Genomic DNA, 18,125 nt, shown 5'->3' with positions numbered 1-18,125 from the left:
TGGGGCGACTGGCAGGGCCCCCACTGGCATCCTCCTTGGCTGGCCTCCGGGCTGGGGGCAGCTCCTGCATTGAGCGTCTGCCCCCCTGGTGGTCAGTGCGCGTCATAGTGACCGGTCATCCCACCGGTGGTTCCACTGTTCAATCGATTTGCATTTTAGTCTTTTATTATATAGGACTAGAGGCCCGTTGCACGAAGAGATTCGTGCAATAGGCCTTCCCTTCCCCTGGCTGCCGCACCGGTTTTCCTCCGGCACCCGGGACCCAGGCCTTTGCTCCGGTTGGAGCCTTCAGTCTTTGCGGCCCCGACCGGAGCCTTCAGTCTTCATGGCCCCGGCCAGAGTCTTCAGTCTTCACTTCGCGCCTACGTATGCAAATTAACCACCATCTTTGTTGGGTTAAGATAGAGAGTTAGAAACATCGATGAGAGAGAAACATCGACCAGCTGCCTCCTGCACATCTCCTACTGGGGATGTGCCCGCAACCCAGGTACATGCCCTTGACCGGAATCGAACCCGGGACCTTTCAGTCCGAAGGCCGACGCTCTATCCACTGAGCCAAACCGGTTTCGGCGGGAAAATGGATTTTAACATGTTAAGTGCGCAGCCTGTTTTGTCTTCTGGACAGAAAGTATAGTGTCAGTCACCGGTGACTGACATGGGGCTTAACGTGTTAATGAACAGCTTGCACATCACCCCATCCAGGTACATGTTAGGGTTAGGGAAATGACGTGGACTTGAGATAACAGCACTTAGAAATATGAAGTCATGGGAATGGATGAGGTTGCCCAGAGAGAGTATATAGCGCAGTGTTTCTCAACACAGGCACTATTGATATCTGGGGCTGGATAATTCTTTGTTGTGGGAGCTATCCTGTACATTGTAAGATGTTTAGCAGTATCCCTGATCTCTACTCTCTAGATGCCAGAACTCCTTCAGTTGTGACAAGCCAAAATGTCTCCAGTCATTGCTAAATGACCCTGGATAGAAATAAGGAAAAAAAAGTTTATATTTTGGGAACCACTGGTTCAGAGTAGGAAGGCTAGGGAGAAAGGAATATCAATATGTATGAAGTGGCCAGAGGGGAAATGAAGCTCCCAAAAGAAAATGAGAAGGAATGGCTAAAGAAAAGGAGGAAAATCAGAGAATGGTGGCTCAGAACTAAGGGAAGGAAAGTAACTGTACTGATAAATGTGTAGCTAAAATTGATGACACATGCTTTGGATTTAGCAACAGGAGTTGATTGGCACCAATTGTTTTGGAATAGTTTTGGGGGAATGGTGGGTGTAGAAACCAGATCGATGTGTTATAGAGTGAATGAGAGGTGAGAAAGTAAGGACAGTGAATATGGGTCACTCTTGCAAGAAACTTGTTTGTGACAGGATGGAAAGAAATAAGGTAGCTACTAAGCAATAGCATGATTGCTGAAGTGGAGGAAATTTTTTCTTAAAAATGGGAGAGATTTTAACACATAAGGCTGATGGGAGGAGCCATGCATTAGTAGGGTATTTCATGAATGAGGGGTGAAATAGTGAGAGATAAAGATATAACAAGGAAAGAAAATAATTGATATTGCGAAGTTCCTGAAAAGGTGGGACAGAATGGGAGGTGGATTCTGACTCAACAAAAGAAAATCTTTCTAAGAGCTGTCCTCCTGTAGAATGAATTGGCAATGGGGATACCTTTCTAGTAATCTAGGTGAATGAGCTCTGATGAGATAACGACTTAAACCAGCCGTGGGCAGAGTTATACTATTTAAACCAGAGTTATACTATTTATAACCCTTTTATGTAATGATGTTTACTTTGAATTTATATTAGTTCACACGATCCGGCCTGTTTGAAATGAATAAAACTAAAAAAAAAAGACCGTACCCTTTTATGTAATGATGTTTACTTTGAATTTATATTAGTTCACACAAACACTCCATCCATGCTTTTGTTCCGGCCCTCCGGTCCAGTTTAAGAACCCATTGTGGCCCTTGAGTCAAAAAGTTTGCCCACCCCTGGCTTAAACTAAGAATAGATGTTGACACAAGGATACTCTGTTCATGGGGATGGGCATTTCTGAATAGGATAAGGGTTTGGACTAAGTGGACCACTTAAGGTCTCTTCCTGCTACATTGCAATCTTAATTAGCATTTAAATTTCAACATGAGTTATATTCACCTAATAAGGCTTATTGATTAGCTATGGATGCTTTATTTATTAGATATAGTATAGCTTTAAATATACTTGTCTTTGATGTGTGAATTAGGTCCGCCGGGATCTTCACGTATCAACTGCTGAATTTACAGACTTGAAGCAACAGTTGGAAAAAGACTCAGTAGTCCTAAGTTTACTTAAACAGCTACAAGAGGTCAGTAACTTCAAATTGAACTTTAGTGTTTTGGTGGGGAGAAAGTAATTTTTTTTTCTTGGTCTCATTAAATGTGTATCTCCTGACTATATGGTATTTTTCATAATTTAAAAACAAGCAGCCAGACTTAAAATAATGGGTATATAAAATAAAAATACCTAATAACTACTTTCTTTTCAGTTTTCTACAGCTATTGAAGAATATAATAGTGCATTAGCAGAGAAGAAGTATGTCACTGCTGCTTTGCGTCTAGAAGAGGTATCAAATGCTTTCTCTAAAGCAGTGGTTCTCAACCTTCCTAATGCTGTGACCCTTTAATACAGTTCCTCATGTTGTGGTGACCCCCAATTTCATTGTTACAAATTGAACATAATTAAAGCATAGTGATTAATCACAAAAACAATATGTAATTATATGTGTTTTCCGATGGTCTTAGGCGACCCCTGTGAAAGGCTTGTTCGACCCCCAAAGGGGTCGTGACCCACAGGTTGAGAACCACTGCTCTAAAGCATGAACAGCCCTACCTGGTTTGACTCAGTGGATAGAGCGTCGGCCTGTGGACTGAAGGGTCTCAGGTTTGATTTCAGTCGGGGACACATGCCCGGTTGCGGGCTTGGTCCCCAGTGGGGGGCGTGCGGGAGTCAATGGATCAATGATTGTCTTATTATTGATGTTTCTATCTCTCCCTCTCCCTTTCTGAAATCAGTAAAAATATTTAAATAACAAAAATAAAGCATGAACAATTAGTACTATTCCAGTTTTTAGCCCATGTTCATTCCTTATATTTCTTATCATTATATAAATACTAGAGGCCCGGTGCATGGATTCGTGCACCAGTGGGGTCCCTCAGCCTGGCCTGCGGTGATGGGGCCGAAACCAGCTCTCCAACATCCCCCGAGAGTTCCTGGATTGTGAGAGGGACAGGCCAGTCCGAGGGACCCCACTGGTGCACAATCCGGGCCAGGGAGGGACCTCGGGAGGTCTCTTCTTATCATTATATAAATACTAGAGGCCCGGTGCATGGATTCGTGCACCAGTGGGGTCCCTCAGCCTGGCCTGCGGTGATGGGGCCGAAACCAGCTCTCCAACATCCCCCGAGAGTTCCTGGATTGTGAGAGGGACAGGCCAGTCCGAGGGACCCCACCGGTGCACAATCTGGGCCAGGGAGGGACCTCGGGAGGTCTCCAGGGCGTGTCTGGCCCGTCTCTCCCAGTCCCAATAGCCGGGCCCCAGCAGCAAGCTAACCTACTGGTCAGAGCGTTTGCCCCTGGTGGTCAGTGCATATTAGGCTTTTATTATATAGGATATTCTAATTGCCCTGAGTCCAGATGGAATGTTTAACAATGATTCCATTTCACTACTAGGCACAGAAATGCTTGAAGTTACTAAAATCCAGAAAATGCTTTGATTTAAAAATGTTGAAATCTCTCAGCATGGAGCTCACCATACAGAAACAGAACATACTCTATCATCTTGGCGAAGAGTGGCAGAAGCTGATTGTGTGGAAGTTCCCACCATCAAAAGGTGCTGCTGACCTCAGGTGGACTGCTTTGCTTAATCTGCCTGGACCTGTTCAGCCTCTGAATATATGCTAAATATTTGTATTGGTAGAAGAGAGATCTATTAGTCTTGCAAGTTTATATTGAGTTCTCATATTAGTCCAAGTGTTTGTTAGGATTAATTCATCTGGGTCTCTAAAGTGTCCTCACTTGATTTCCTTTACATCTCTCTGTCTGTCCCTTTCAGTAGGGAGGAGCAGAGAAGAGAGAAGATTATTGGGTGGGTGGGGTCCATGTGGTGAAGGTATGTAAGACCATACAGAGCTTCCACTGCATAGTAGGATGATCTCGTTCCCCACAAACCCTAATCCCAACCGTCTCTCTTGGTTAGAAAACTTAAAGAAGCTGTTCAGCCATTCTCTCTTGCTAAAGAAAGAAGACGGATTAATGAGACAGGGATTTGACTCAATTTTTCTCTGTCTTTGAGGGAAAATAGTGACAAAATCATGAGATGGGGGTGCTTTGCAAGATGAAGAAATAGTATAACTCTGGCCTTGGCATTTATTTGTATAACTATTCTCAGTCCCTCTGCCCACCTCTGGATGTGAGACCCCTTCAGTTTGTCTTGTTTACACAAAAGTGAAACCTCTGAGGGTATACTAGTATGTAAAGGGCATGGCATTAAACCTGGTATATTTTCCAACACTGAATCTTGAAATTTAGTCTGTTTCAGAGGATACCTCACAGTCTCTTCTTGTTCCCTTTCCGACATTCACTTTGGCCTTCAGAGGATACCTCACAGTCTCTTCTTGTTCCCTTTCCCACATTCACTTTGGCCTACACAACACACACACACATACACATACACAAACACACACACACACACACACACACACACGCATGTGCATGCGTATTTTAGTTACCTATTTTAAAGGAAAGAATCTGGAAATTTTTAGATTCTATTTCTAAGCAGACTGTAAAATTACGAGAAGATAGCAGATGTATTTCTTTATAACACACCATTCCTGTTAAACTTGTTTGACAGGCTATTCTCTTTACTTGGTAAGAAAGAACAAAAAAGAGGAGGTCTTATGTGAAAGTAGGGTCTCGCTTTCACTCCTTGCCTTCATTCAGTCATTCAATACATATTTAATAGCATTTATTATAGGCACATCATCTGCTTTAGCACTTAGTTTGATTATTTGAACATACTTAAAGTGCAGTTTTCTGTTTTAAAATGATGTCAAAGACATACATGTAATAATTAACGTTTGGTTGCATTGGAAGTGTATTGTAGTACAATACATACTTAGGAACTGAGTAGAGAGTGGGCCCTGAGGAATAGAAGTAGGAATATCTTGCGTTGCTGAGACAGCTGATATTTTTTTCCCTTTTTCTTAGATACCAGCAACTTGGAATCTTGCTTACAAACACAACTTCACTTATGCACTGAACAGTCTCAAAATGAAGAGAAGTCCCCTATGCCACCAACCAGCTCTGTCCTCTTGGCATTTTCTATTCTTGGAGAGCTGCATACGAAGCTTAAATCGTTTGGTAAGGGACACTACGTTGTTTCATTTACATGAAATCTCAGAAGGTCCAGTATTAAAGGAATGACAGAAAATATTATAAAATATTCTCTGGATAACATTGATGATAGATCGTAGGGTTTGGCCTCATGATTCATCAAATGGAATTGTCATAAGTATTTGCCTTTTTCTTAAGGGCTTAGTTACTTTGTTTTATTTTTTAAACTAGCTGCTGCTGTTTATCTGTTTTTTTAATAATTTAAATAAAAATCTATAGATAATCTGGGAAACTTCAGTGGGAAAACCTTCAGTGTATAATATATGATATAAAAGTTTATTCTAGTGATTTTTGATGAGTGTTCATATAATTTTTCAGGGCAGATGTTGCTGAAGTATATCCTTAGGCCTCTGGCATCTTGCCCCTCCCTTTTTGCTGTGGTAGAAAGCCAGCCTAACATCATCATCATTCGTTTTGAATCTGTGATGACTGACTTTGAGCATCCGTCACCATCTGAAGTTTTTGCAAAGGTCAAGCTGGTACTGGAAGTGCTCCAGAAACATCTTCTAGGTATGTATCTCCAAGGGCTTTTTGTATTTTGGAAAAGTCATTGTTTTTGAAAGTAAATATTATTTGAAAGATAAAATGACCGCAATCTTAGTGGAGGATTAGAGGTGAGTAGGTTATGCCATGGGAACAAAGTAGTTACCTTCTTATATCTTGCTCTACTTTGTATTTCTTCTCTGCCCTATGTTGACAGGTAGGGCTATCAGTGTTACCCCAGATTCTATATTTGAAATGCTTAGTTGAATTCTAGGATGCCCTTCTCTCACTTGACTTCTAGTAACCTCACATTTTGGAACTCTTGCTTTTATTATAGGAGAAACAGAAATGAACCAAACCAACTGCTGGTTTACATATTTTAGTGGGAAAATCCCTTCATGTGACATAAACAAACTAGGGATAACGTAGGAAATGAATGACATCCAACTGAAACTATTGTTTAGGTCTTTATATATTCACATATGAAATAACCAGTTTCTGTATTGCTTAAATCATTTTTTGGTTGTCATACTAATAAAAGTAAAGTTTCTTCTGGTGTTTTATTTCAATACTTTTTGTGTTTGTTTTTTGTTTAGTCTGTTTGACATACCTTCTTTTTGCTTTTCTCAGTTGTCTTATTGAATAGTTAAATCAAGCATTCTTCCTGTGGAGAGAATAAAACAGAAATTCTAGTATAGTTTATATGCCTTCTTGGCAGTCATATACTAGTACATAGGGAATAAATATGCTAGGAATTTTTTCTAATTTTGATAGTAGAGAATAAAAAATCTCAAGGCTTGTATAAATTACCAAAATCCCAGGTAGTTTTCTTGTTTCTTCACTTACAGAGATAATTCACTTTTATTTTTATTAGATATAAGCAGTGTTTTAAACAAAATATCCAAGGATTGAAAGAAAACAGAAAAGTGATTCAATCCAAATATCTCCTCTATAACACTCACATCAATTGTCCATAAAACCAAGCTGAGCACCTTTAGTGAGAGGATCATTTCCTCTTGAGGCATTTTATTCTACTTTTGGGCAACTCTGAGTACTATGAAGTTTTTCTTTATTTTTCTAAAAATCATATATCCTTTCTATATTAAATACTATTACCCAAAACACCCATATTGCACATTAAATCTTTAGTGTAGTGGTTTAAAAAATGTATTTGAAATATACTGCCTTGTAATGTCTGCTTTATTGATGCTGTTTCTATTATATGGAGCTGTGTAGAGCAAGTCTAATTCTTATGATACATGATGGACTTTAAAATTCTTTACAGGAGCTGTTATTTCCCCTACATCTTATCACCAATATAAACATCCTTAGGGTTTTTTTGAATGACATAGTTTTAAGTTTCCCTTTATCTTTATTGATAATGTGAATATATTCCATTTCTTCTATAGTCCTCTTGCTAAGGTATAGTGTTCAAAACAATGAGTATTCTAGGTGTAGTCTGAGCCAATTCAGAATACTAGGGGAGCATTTATGCTCTCCTTCTCAGTTCCATGGTTCTTACAGTATAGCCAGAGACTGTTATTACACAGTTAACTCATTGAGCTTAAGGTAAATGTAAGTCCATACTCATTGTAAATTGCTACTTTTTTTATCTAACACTTGTACTTGATTTTTAAAAAATTCACCTTAATCTTCGTTAAATTTTTCTTGATACAATGTTATAGTGTTTACTATTCCTACTTTATCTGAGTGCATAATTGTTAGTCATGTTTTCTTATAGTTCAGTCTAAGTCAGTAATGATACTGTTGCCTGAAATAGTCCCAGAGGGCGTGGGTGTTCTGGGGAATTACAGTAGAAATCACTTGACAGTTTGACCCTGTTCCATTAAATTAATTAGTAGTCAACCTGTTTTTTTTGTTTGTTTGTTTGTTTGTTTGTTTGTTTGTTTTTTTATTGAATTCCGAGAGGAAGGGAGAGGGAGAGAGAGAGAGAAACATCAGTGATGAGAGAATCATTAACTGCTTCCTGTACACCCCCTCCTGGGGATTGAGCCTGCAATCCAGGCATGTGCCCTTGACTGAAATCGAACCCCGGACCTTTCAAATCCGTAGGCTGATGCCTATCCACTGAGCTAAACCGACTAGGGCCTGTTTTTTTATTTGTAAGTTTTCTTAGTACTTAGGATATGCAGAGCAGAAGACAACTTAGTATTGGCAGGTGCTTTTCTAATATCATTATGCATTTTAGGTTTTAGTTTCTCTTTTACCATTTATTCTTTCCCTTCTGGCTCAGAGAGCATCAAATCATATTTAGATTCCTTAGTTCTTTTTGGAATCCTCTACTTTCTTTGGGTTTTACTTATTCTGAAACTTCATAAAGGCTTTTGCCCATTCTTTTATATTTGAATATGTATTTTTTTCTTTCATATTTTCTTTATTATTAAGCATGATATACCAACAACAAAGAAGCTTTTAAAAGAGTAGAATGAAAATTTTTTTGGAAAAAATTTGGCAAATGGATAAAAAGCCTTAAGATGTTTATATCCTTTAAAGTAGGATTTCAACTTCTAGGATTCGGCCCTAAAGAAATAAACAGTCCAAATCAAATGTGTGTGTGTGTACGTGTATACGTGTACGCACGCACATATTTCACAAATTCATATTTATATTTATTTTTGTATGAGTCTGAGGGAGGAAGAATACCAACCAAACTTAAAATGTGTCACAGGCAAGGAGAGAAGAAAGATAAGCTTGTGGGTGTGGAGAGGGTAAATTTGGGGTTTTTCTTTATAAACCTTAGCAGTGTTAGTTTTGTGACAGCAAACATATTTTGCTTTTGCCATGATTTTCTAGAAACTAAATTACTAAAATTTACGAAGAAGCAGAAACTCTGAGCATACAAATAATTATAGAAGAAATTTGAAAGGTTGTTAAAGACTTGGCACTAAGAAGGTCACCATTAGGCATCAAAGGTTTATGGCTAAATTCTATGTGTTCTTCAAATTACAGATAATCCCTTTTTAAAGTAAGCTCTTTGGCCACTAGAAAAAGAGAAGTGCCCTACTTAATTTTTAAAAAACCAGCCTAGCCCAGCTGGCGTGGCTCAGTGGTTGAGTGTCGACCTATGCACTAGGAGGTCGCTGTTAGATTCCCGGTCGGGGCATATGCCCAGGTTGCAGGCTTGATCCCCATTGTGAGGTGTGCAGGAGGCAGCTGATCAATGATTCTCTCTCATCAGTGATGTTTCTGTCTCTCTCTCTCCCTTCCTCTCTGAAATCAATAAGTATATATTTTAAAAAAACAGCATATATTTAATACCAAAATGTAATAATGGTTGCTTACTCACAAATAAAACACTATAAAATGATTTTACCTTTGATTTATAAATGCAAATATTAAGAAAAATTAAATAAATCCAATAGTGCCTTTAAAAAGGACACATTCTGACCAAGGGTTTATTTTAGGAGTGCAAAAGATGGTTCAGCATAAGAAAGCTATCAAACAGTTCATTATGTCAACATGTCATTGCATCATTAGATATGGAAAATATGCCAAAATTTAGTGACATTTGCCAATAAAAAACTAAGCAAAATAGGAATATCATCATTTTTAATAGTTTGGTGAATGTTTATGATGATCTGTAGGCAGGGAAAAGGTACAAAATGGTTTATATGGTGTGAGCCAAACTTTCTTCTCTGGTATGTTTGCATATATCCATTCAACAAATATTTATAGAAGAAGGCAATGTACTAGCTGCTTATATCACTTGGTAAATGCATTTAGAGCTGCGGTCTAGGTCAGCATTGTCTAATAGAAATAAAATGCAAGCTACATAATGTAATTTAAAATTTCCAGTGGCCACATAAAAAAGTTAAATGAAACATGAACTTCCAATTTAATAATATATTTTATTTATCCCAATATATCCAAAATATCATTTCAATATATAATCAATATAAAAATTATTAATAAGCTATTTTATATTTTTATATGAACTTTTCTAGATCTGGTGAGTATTTTATACTTAAGTGCATCTCAAATTGGATGTAAATTTTCCCTAGAAATACTTGGTCTGTATTTAGATGTCATAAAATTTACAGTTGAAAAAGTAAGTTCCATGTCCAAGTTGTTCCAAACATACTGAAAATTTAGTTGAAAAAGTAGGTTCTATATCCAAGTTGTTCCAGATATACTGAAAAATTTCCAGTAGCTGTGTTGAGTACCAAAATAATCATTTTCCTATAATATTTTCACCTACACCAACAAATTTAGTTCATCCCTTTTAAATGAACTGATTTGACTTTAAAGCAAAAGCATATCAGTTTCAAAACTGTGGCTGAGTTAAGGAAATTCACTAACCATGAACCAACTTACTATTCTTAACATAGAATTCAAAGCAGTTTTGCAAAAAAAATTAAAAAGTTCTAAATTTATCAATATCAGAAAAACATTCTTTGAATTCTTTTGTTGGTATTTTTGACAGCCAGTTTACAATTAAAATCTTCTGCATTTTGAGTTTTGTTAGAAAAATGATATTATTATTGATCTGTACTATGAAAAGGTTTAATTTCAATATCAATTCTTATGAGGTCACAAATAAGTTTTCTTTCCGTGGAACTTCACATTTAGTTTGTTCGTATGCAATGTGATCCAAATGGAAAACATTGCCATTTTTTATCTCTGATTATTAAATATTTGGCCAGCATTTTGTTCCAAGAATATCTTGAAGATAAGTATTTCTTAATAGAATAGTGTATTCTAAATATAATTCCTTCAAAATGTGTTGTAAAAACACCACCATACAAGGTATACTATAGAAAAGGTATTGAAGTATTCTGTTTACTAGACTAAATACACAATAATGTAATGTGTTTATTGGTATTTTACTAGGATAAAAACTCAGTTCCTTTGCAGAGATGAAAAAAATATTATTAAAGAATGGGGATTTTATTCTAAACTAGTTTCAACTTTATATGCAGAATTTCTGAGTACTTTTCATAGAATCAGATCAGTACATTAGCAGTAGATGATTATAATGTAGATGGCTTAATACCTTATTGTTATAGAATACAGGCAGAAATACAGTGCAGATGATTCATTTGAGCAGTGAAAGATAAAATAATGATTGTATGTCACGCTTTACCCCCATGCAATCAGTTGAGATAGTTATAGAATTATCTGTGCCGTTTTCTTCCCCATCATCTTACAACTAAAGAATTCTAGAACACTAAGGAACTTGAGAATAATCTAGACTGTGAATGGTTTCTTATTTAAACTTTTTCTTTTGAATTCAGATTTGCCTCTTGATACTGATCTAGAAAATGAAAAAACATCTAAGATCATATTGGCTGAGATGCTTGGTGACATGATCTGGGAGGACTTGTCTGAGTGCCTCATTAAAAACTGTTTGGTTTATTCTATCCCAACAAATAGCAGCAAGTTACAGCAATATGAGGAGGTAAGAGCAGAGATATCACAGGAGATTTAAGAGATTAGCTTCTTATTGGTGTCAGGGATTTTTTTGTTGTTTTTTTGTTTGTTTTTTAGTTCTTTAGTGACATCTTTAAAAAAATTATTAATAAGGAATAGAAGCAAATTCCTCATAACTTCCTTTTTCTCCTGGCTTCCTACCATTTGATTGGGAAGCACCTTCTTACTAAGTGTATTTTCTTTAGTAAGATACTTTTGAAAAACAATTATTCTTGTATTTATACTTGTATCAGTTATAGTAGTTACTATGTGACACTGCTTTCTCGTTTCTTTTTACTCTTTCCTTGAACACTAAAATAAGTATATTTATTTTAAAGGTCTTTGTACCTTAATCAAATAGAATCAGAAATTTCTATTGAAGATACTCTTCCTAATTAATTTAAGGCAGAAAAAAAAATGTATGATAGTTTTATTCCTAGTAATTGATGATTTGTTCTAAAACTTAAATAACCAGTTGGTCCTATTCTTTTCATTGGATTTGTAATTTTAATATTGAAATGGAGTATATGTATACTATTATTGTTTTTTCTTTGTATTTGTCAGATCATACAATCCACTGAAGAATTTGAAAATGCCTTAAAGGAGATGAGGTTTTTAAAAGGAGATACTACTGATTTGCTAAAATATGCCCGTAACATCAATTCTCATTTTGCTAATAAGAAGTGTCAGGATGTGATTGTGGCGGCTAGAAACCTAATGACCTCTGAAATTCACAACACTGTGAAGGTATTGGGGTTATGGTATATTACACAGTGTTCAGGAAGCAGCTCCTTTTTGAGATGAATATGGTAGACTGGAAGAGGGCATGACAGTAGCTGAGCTCATGGTGGGAGTTATTAATCTTCTGAATGTTCGTTTTCTTACCTTTAAAGTGGTCCTACTATTTACCTCTTTCATAGGGTATTGTGAAGTCCAGATAAAGTAATGCACATGAAAGCATTATATAAATTGAAAAAGTCTACATAAATGTAATGCACTACTATTGTTGAAATTAGGTAATATGCCAACCTATATGTTTTTCTCAACTTCATTACTTAATTTTTAGTACACAATTTTGGGACAGGTAGGCTTTATTTATGTCCAGAGATTACATTCTATTGTGAAAATGTTGACTTCATCTTTAAGGCACTAGTTTTGAAGTTAAAATAATAAAAAATGTGAACTATGTAAAGTGTAAACAAATTATCTGCAAAGTTCATGGACTGATTAATTTGCATTAAGGGTAAGTTACTCCTTTGATCTTAGATATTTCTGTGTGTTTACTTCTGTTTTATTTTATCTTCATACCTTACAAATATAAAGTAATATTTGGTAAATGTAAGGAATTATTAGTTTAAAACAACACATTGACTAAGGTAATCTCTTAATAGAAAATTGCTCAGCTATTTTTCTTCTATCACTGCAGGTACTCTACTCTTTTTCCTTCTATCCCTTCGGCCATATTCCATCGTCCTTGGGAGTAACCTGTTACTGTGTCCACTTTAGCTAGCCATTTGAGGGCATAGATAGTAGTAACACATTTTGAGGTAATTTTGGATTGTTAAGGGAGTTGAAATCTACTGATTACTAGGAATTGTGCTGTGGGTTTTTCTAACATAAATATCACTTGATTATGTAACTCTTCTGCACAAAACCAGTGGCTTCCCATCTTATGTAAAGAAAGACCCAGTAACCTTACAGTAGCTATAAGACCTTACATGATCTGTGCTCCTGTTGCCTCTAATTCCAGGTGCTATTGTATTGGGCTTCCAATATTGCTGTTCCCTGAATTTGCTAGGACCACTGGTTGCAGAACCTTTGAGTCTCTTGTTCCCTTTGTTAGGAACATTTTTACCACAAGTCATGCTACATGACTTGCTCCCTTACCTGACCATGCTTTAATATTATGACCTCTGCCCTGGCCAGTGTGGCTCAGTTAGTTAAAGCATTGTCCCATGCACCAAAGGGTCATGGGTTCAATTCCCGGTCAGGGCACATACCCAGGTTCAGGTCCAATCTCCAGTCTGGGTGGGCATGGGAGGCAACCAATCAATGTTTCTTTCTCACATTGATGTTCCTCTCTCCCTCTCCTTTCCTCTCCAAAATCAATAAAAGCATATCCTTGGGTAAGGATTAAAAAAATAATCCTCCTACTCTAGAAAATAAGCTCCATAAGGGGAGGGTTTTTTCCTTACTGTGTATCTCCAGCACCAAGAAAATACCTGGTGCACACCACTATATACCTAGTATTCAGTAAGGATTTGGTAAATGAATTAATATATATCTCACTTGCCTCTGTCATAACTCTTTGATGTAAATAGGATTATTACTGTGTTGCTCTGTGACTCTGAGCTAAATATTTTAACCTTGTTGGACCTCATTTCTCTTTTCAGTAATATGACAAAATTGAACTAGATAATTTCTAAGCTTCTTGTTCAACTAATTCTGACTTTCTATAAAACTATTATTTTTTTCTGAGTGCCTAAATCCTAATACGTAGCTTCTTCTAGATCAGGGTTTCTCAACATGGCACTGTTAATATTTGGGACCAGATAATTCTTTGCTGTTGGAGGGTTGGCCTGTAGGAAGTTTAGTGGCACCTCTAATCTCTGTTCACAGATGCCACGAGCAACTTTCTTGCTGTGTTAACCAAAAATGTCTCCAGACATTGCCAGATGTTCCCTGGAAGGCAAAATTGTTCTTAGTTAAGAACATCTGCTGTAGGTTCTAACCTGGTTCTTTTTCTTGGCATGAAGGCCCTGGAATTAGATACTTTAAACTGCCCAGCTTTGGAAAGCTCATCTTCCTTTTTTCATAAATCATTTTAATTTCATTTGCCTTTCATAGTCTTCATCTAAATTTTCTCTAAAAAAATTCCCTATGCGTACCCACTATTTTCATAAAACATCTAAAGTTGTTTTTTGTTGTTTTGTTTTTACATTTTAACCTGACAGGTGTCATATTAGATCTTATATTCCATCTTGAGGTTCCCTCACCCTCCTCATGAAGTCACTGTTTTGAGTCGTGTATTCTGGGTCCACTAGTTTTCAGACAAACATTGGCATTTTTCTAAACATCTCTATAATTATGCTTTTTCTTCTGTATTCTGATGTTAGCCATAATTTTGACTAATAGGTCCCTGACATTTGTATTCTTATATAAACTTCATAACAGCACTATGAAGTAGATACTATTATACTCTTTTACAGATTTGGAAGGCAAGTCTGATGACTTAAACATTTTTATCAGACTGAACTTTTTCTGTCATATATTTTCTGTAGAGGACCAGTATATGAAGAGCAGAGCTGCTCTTCTTGCAGTGGGATTAGGGAACCTGCTGCTTCTACATGCTTAATCTCTCCTTTTTTTGACCCCTAGGGCATCTTTAAGCAGCAAGGTTTGAAAATCATATTGCAGTACTATTTTTCTTTCTTGTACAATGAGAAAATTGAAGTCCAGAGAGGTTGAATGACTTTGTCAAAGTTAGAGTAAAAAATATCACGGATGTTTCCAAATTAACAGCCTAGTATTCTTCCCTTTAGTCTTGACTAAGTCTGGGAATTTTCATTCGTGTAAGTGTTAGAGAAGCTTTATTGGTTTTGTATTTTCACCAAATTAGTGCACAGAAGAATTGGAAGAATTATAGTAAAAAGAATTGCTTATTTCTGGTGACATGCTCTCAACCTAAGATTGAGCAGTCATTAAAATACTGCCATGTAGAGGAAGGGAGAGAAGAGAGAGTGAGAAACAAAGATGTGAGAGAGAAACATCAATCAGTTGCCTTCTGCACATGCCCTGACTGGGTATCAAACCCAAAACCTAGGTATATGCCCTGATCAGGAATTGTACCCGCAACCTTTTGGTGCATGGGACAACATTCAACCAACTGAACCACCTGGCCGGGGCTGTACTCAAATCTTTCTATTACCCTATAGAGCCATAGCTTTATCATCATATTTTATTCTTCACTGTATGCTTGCATTTGAATTATTCTGAGGATAGTGCTTTTTCTGTTTCTATGTTGAATCTTAGATTATTCCTGACTCTAAGATAAGTGTGCCTGACTTACCCACCTCTGATGAGGATGACAAGCTACAAATACAGAAAATGTCCACAACTCAGTACAATGAAATGGTGAATTTACAGCCTGAAAATACATTGGACCAACATTCCTTTTCTTTGCCCACTTGTCGTGTTAGTGAATCTGTGAAGAAATTAATGGAACTTGCTTACCAGACTTTACTAGAGGCAACAACCAGTAGTGATCAATGGTAAGAGTTCTGAGTTGTGTGAACATGGCAATGACTTTGTTAAATATTTATCTAAACTGGTATTTATTAAGAGAATTAGCTTGAATCTTTTGAGTTTTTTTTTTTTAATCCTCAGCTGAGGATATTTTTTCCATTGATTTTTTTTTTTTTTTTTAGACAGAGTGGAAGGTAGGAAGGAAGGGGGAGAGAGAGAGAGAAACATTGATTGGTCGCCTCATGAATGCGTCTCAACCCAGCAGGGGGTTGAACCTGCAACTGAGGTATGTGAACCCATGATCCTTCTGTCCACAAGCCCACTGAGCAAAACCGACCAAGGCTCTTTTGGATTTTCTAATCCCATTAGTTAATTAATATATTTTTTTCTGAAAAATAGTGCAGCACACAAATGTATTTTAACAATTGTCTTTTCAATAACATCTTATAGCAAGGTGTAAGAATAGAAACATGTATGGATCACCTAATGGGTTTCCTTGATGTTAAAAATTGTTAATTATTTTTAATAGAAAGCTATTTAATTTTTATTTAATTTTAATTTTTTATTTGAATTGAATGATATTACATCAGAAAGCATGTGTAAGGAATTTAGAATGCTACCTGGAAAATGATTAATACTCAAATGTTTATTATTGGTAGGAGTGGTAATAGTGATAGTTGTATCATCTACTCCAGCCTGCTCTAGCCCCTTAGCTTAACATTTATGTTACCTTTTGAAATCTAGGCCCTAATTAATTTACATTTTAAACATTTATTTTCTAAAGTGATAATAGTTTGTTGGGTACCCAAAGAAAGAAAAGAATGGAATGTATCAAAAATCACCCTTTCAGGATGATTTCTAATGTGCATTGTATACAGGGTACCCCAAACTCTATTTCGCATATATTGAATTTCTTTTTGTAAGCTTTTTCCTATTCCTAGACAAAATTGAAGAGAAAATGATAGGCTGTGGCCCAAGTTGATTGCAGAACAGAATGACAAAAGCCTCTTCAGTTTGTATCTATACGTAGCAGTTTTTTACTTCTTGTCCTCATAGTAGAAATAGAAAACACCTTTATTAGTTAGGGCTGGACTTAATCATACTGCATCTTCAGATTGGCTTCCAGAGTTTCAGTTTTTACCTCCACATTCAAACAAACCCCTTTATTCTATTCTGCTCTAGAAAGAACACGTTTACCAAGTACTTCCATGACTTTAATGAATCATTATATTCACAAGTCCTTCCAGTTTTAAGTATAAGTAGGAAGAAAAATACATGTAAAAGGAAGTATATTTTCCTTTGGCAAAATAAATATGTGAGAATTTTTTTTTATTTTATTGATTTTTTAGAGAGAGGAAGGGAGAGGGATAGAGAGATAGAAACATCAGTGATGAGAATCATTGATCAGCTGCCTCCTGCATGCCCCCTACTGGGGATCGAGCCTGCAACTTGGGCATGAGCCCTTGACAGGAATCGAACCCAGGCTGATGCTCTATCCACTGAACCAAACTAGCTAGGGCGACCCAACAATATTTTTGTATACTGAATGTCTATGGCCATTCTTTCACTAAAAGAAATAGTTTTTAACAGGACAAATAAAATCACAACTACACTGCAGTAACTCCTCTATTATTAAACCTCAAAGAATATATGCAGCAAAAATAAAATAATCAGGTATTATAGTAATCAAGTAGCAACAGTATTTGGGGGTATAATAACCATAACTTATTTTTCTAAACATTTGTGGCATTCTTGTGACTTATTCAAGGTACATAGTTTTAAGATACTCTTACATAGAAGTAAGTGCAGAAACCTTATATTTGCCCTTTCTGAGTGCATTTTAATAATAATCTTTAGGTATTCTAAGACCAGATATAAAGGGCAAAAAAAACAACCTTGAGGTTAGATTCTATTCTAGAAATGTTGATTCATCTCCTTGCATTGGAGTAAGAAGGAGAAAAGGTGAAAGCTGAAAGTCAGACTGATTCTAAAAGAACCAAGTGAATGCCTTATTGATGTCTTGCCCTTTGCAGAGTGCGTCAGTGCGTAGGTAACATTTGCTTGAGGCTTAGCTCCATTTGTTACTGAAGGGATACTCTGGGTCCTGGCAGAAAACAAACAAACGGGTAAATGGAAAAAGGCTTTGTGTTGAATGCTGCAATTCTTAAAATTATTAAGAGATCCAGGTTTTTAGGACTGCAGTCTAGTTAGCAAATACTGGCTGAGAGTATATTTCCATCTAGATGAGTGGTGTTTTCAGCAGTGACCAAGGCAGGTATTCGCTCAAATTGTCATTTTAGCTGATGACTCTCACTTAGTTTAAGGTACACTTAGTTTAAGTTTTTTTTCTATTTCCAATATATCCTTATGCATTTCTATTGAAACTGTTTTCCTCTTAGTGCTGTTCAACTTTTCTACTCAGTGAGGAATATCTTCCATTTGTTTCATGATGTTGTACCAACATATCACAAGTAAGTACCACTGTATCTCATTTCTGTAGGATTGTATGTCTGAAATGTGTGTAAG

At 36.5% G+C, this 18,125-nt stretch overlaps 1 protein-coding gene across 2 annotated transcripts in view; it reads left to right on the top strand.

Moving 5' to 3' along the window:
• Positions 1–18,125, top strand: part of ZW10 (zw10 kinetochore protein) — a 38,557-nt gene that overhangs the window by 11,583 nt on the left and 8,849 nt on the right. For both annotated transcript variants that reach the window (XM_005856866.2, XM_014539768.1), the window contains exons 3-11: positions 2,254–2,355; positions 2,536–2,613; positions 3,720–3,879; positions 5,256–5,408; positions 5,760–5,951; positions 11,180–11,343; positions 11,919–12,101; positions 15,387–15,625; positions 17,999–18,070. In XM_005856866.2, coding sequence (XP_005856928.1) covers positions 2,254–2,355; positions 2,536–2,613; positions 3,720–3,879; positions 5,256–5,408; positions 5,760–5,951; positions 11,180–11,343; positions 11,919–12,101; positions 15,387–15,625; positions 17,999–18,070 — 1,343 coding nt within the window. The remainder of the gene's footprint in view (positions 1–2,253; positions 2,356–2,535; positions 2,614–3,719; positions 3,880–5,255; positions 5,409–5,759; positions 5,952–11,179; positions 11,344–11,918; positions 12,102–15,386; positions 15,626–17,998; positions 18,071–18,125) is intronic.

This window comes from Myotis brandtii, unplaced genomic scaffold, assembly GCF_000412655.1.
Source record: "Myotis brandtii unplaced genomic scaffold, ASM41265v1 scaffold105, whole genome shotgun sequence".
NCBI lineage: Eukaryota > Metazoa > Chordata > Mammalia > Chiroptera > Vespertilionidae > Myotis > Myotis brandtii.
Note: the sequence above shows the minus strand (reverse complement) of the source record. Positions and strands in the feature narration are given on the sequence as shown.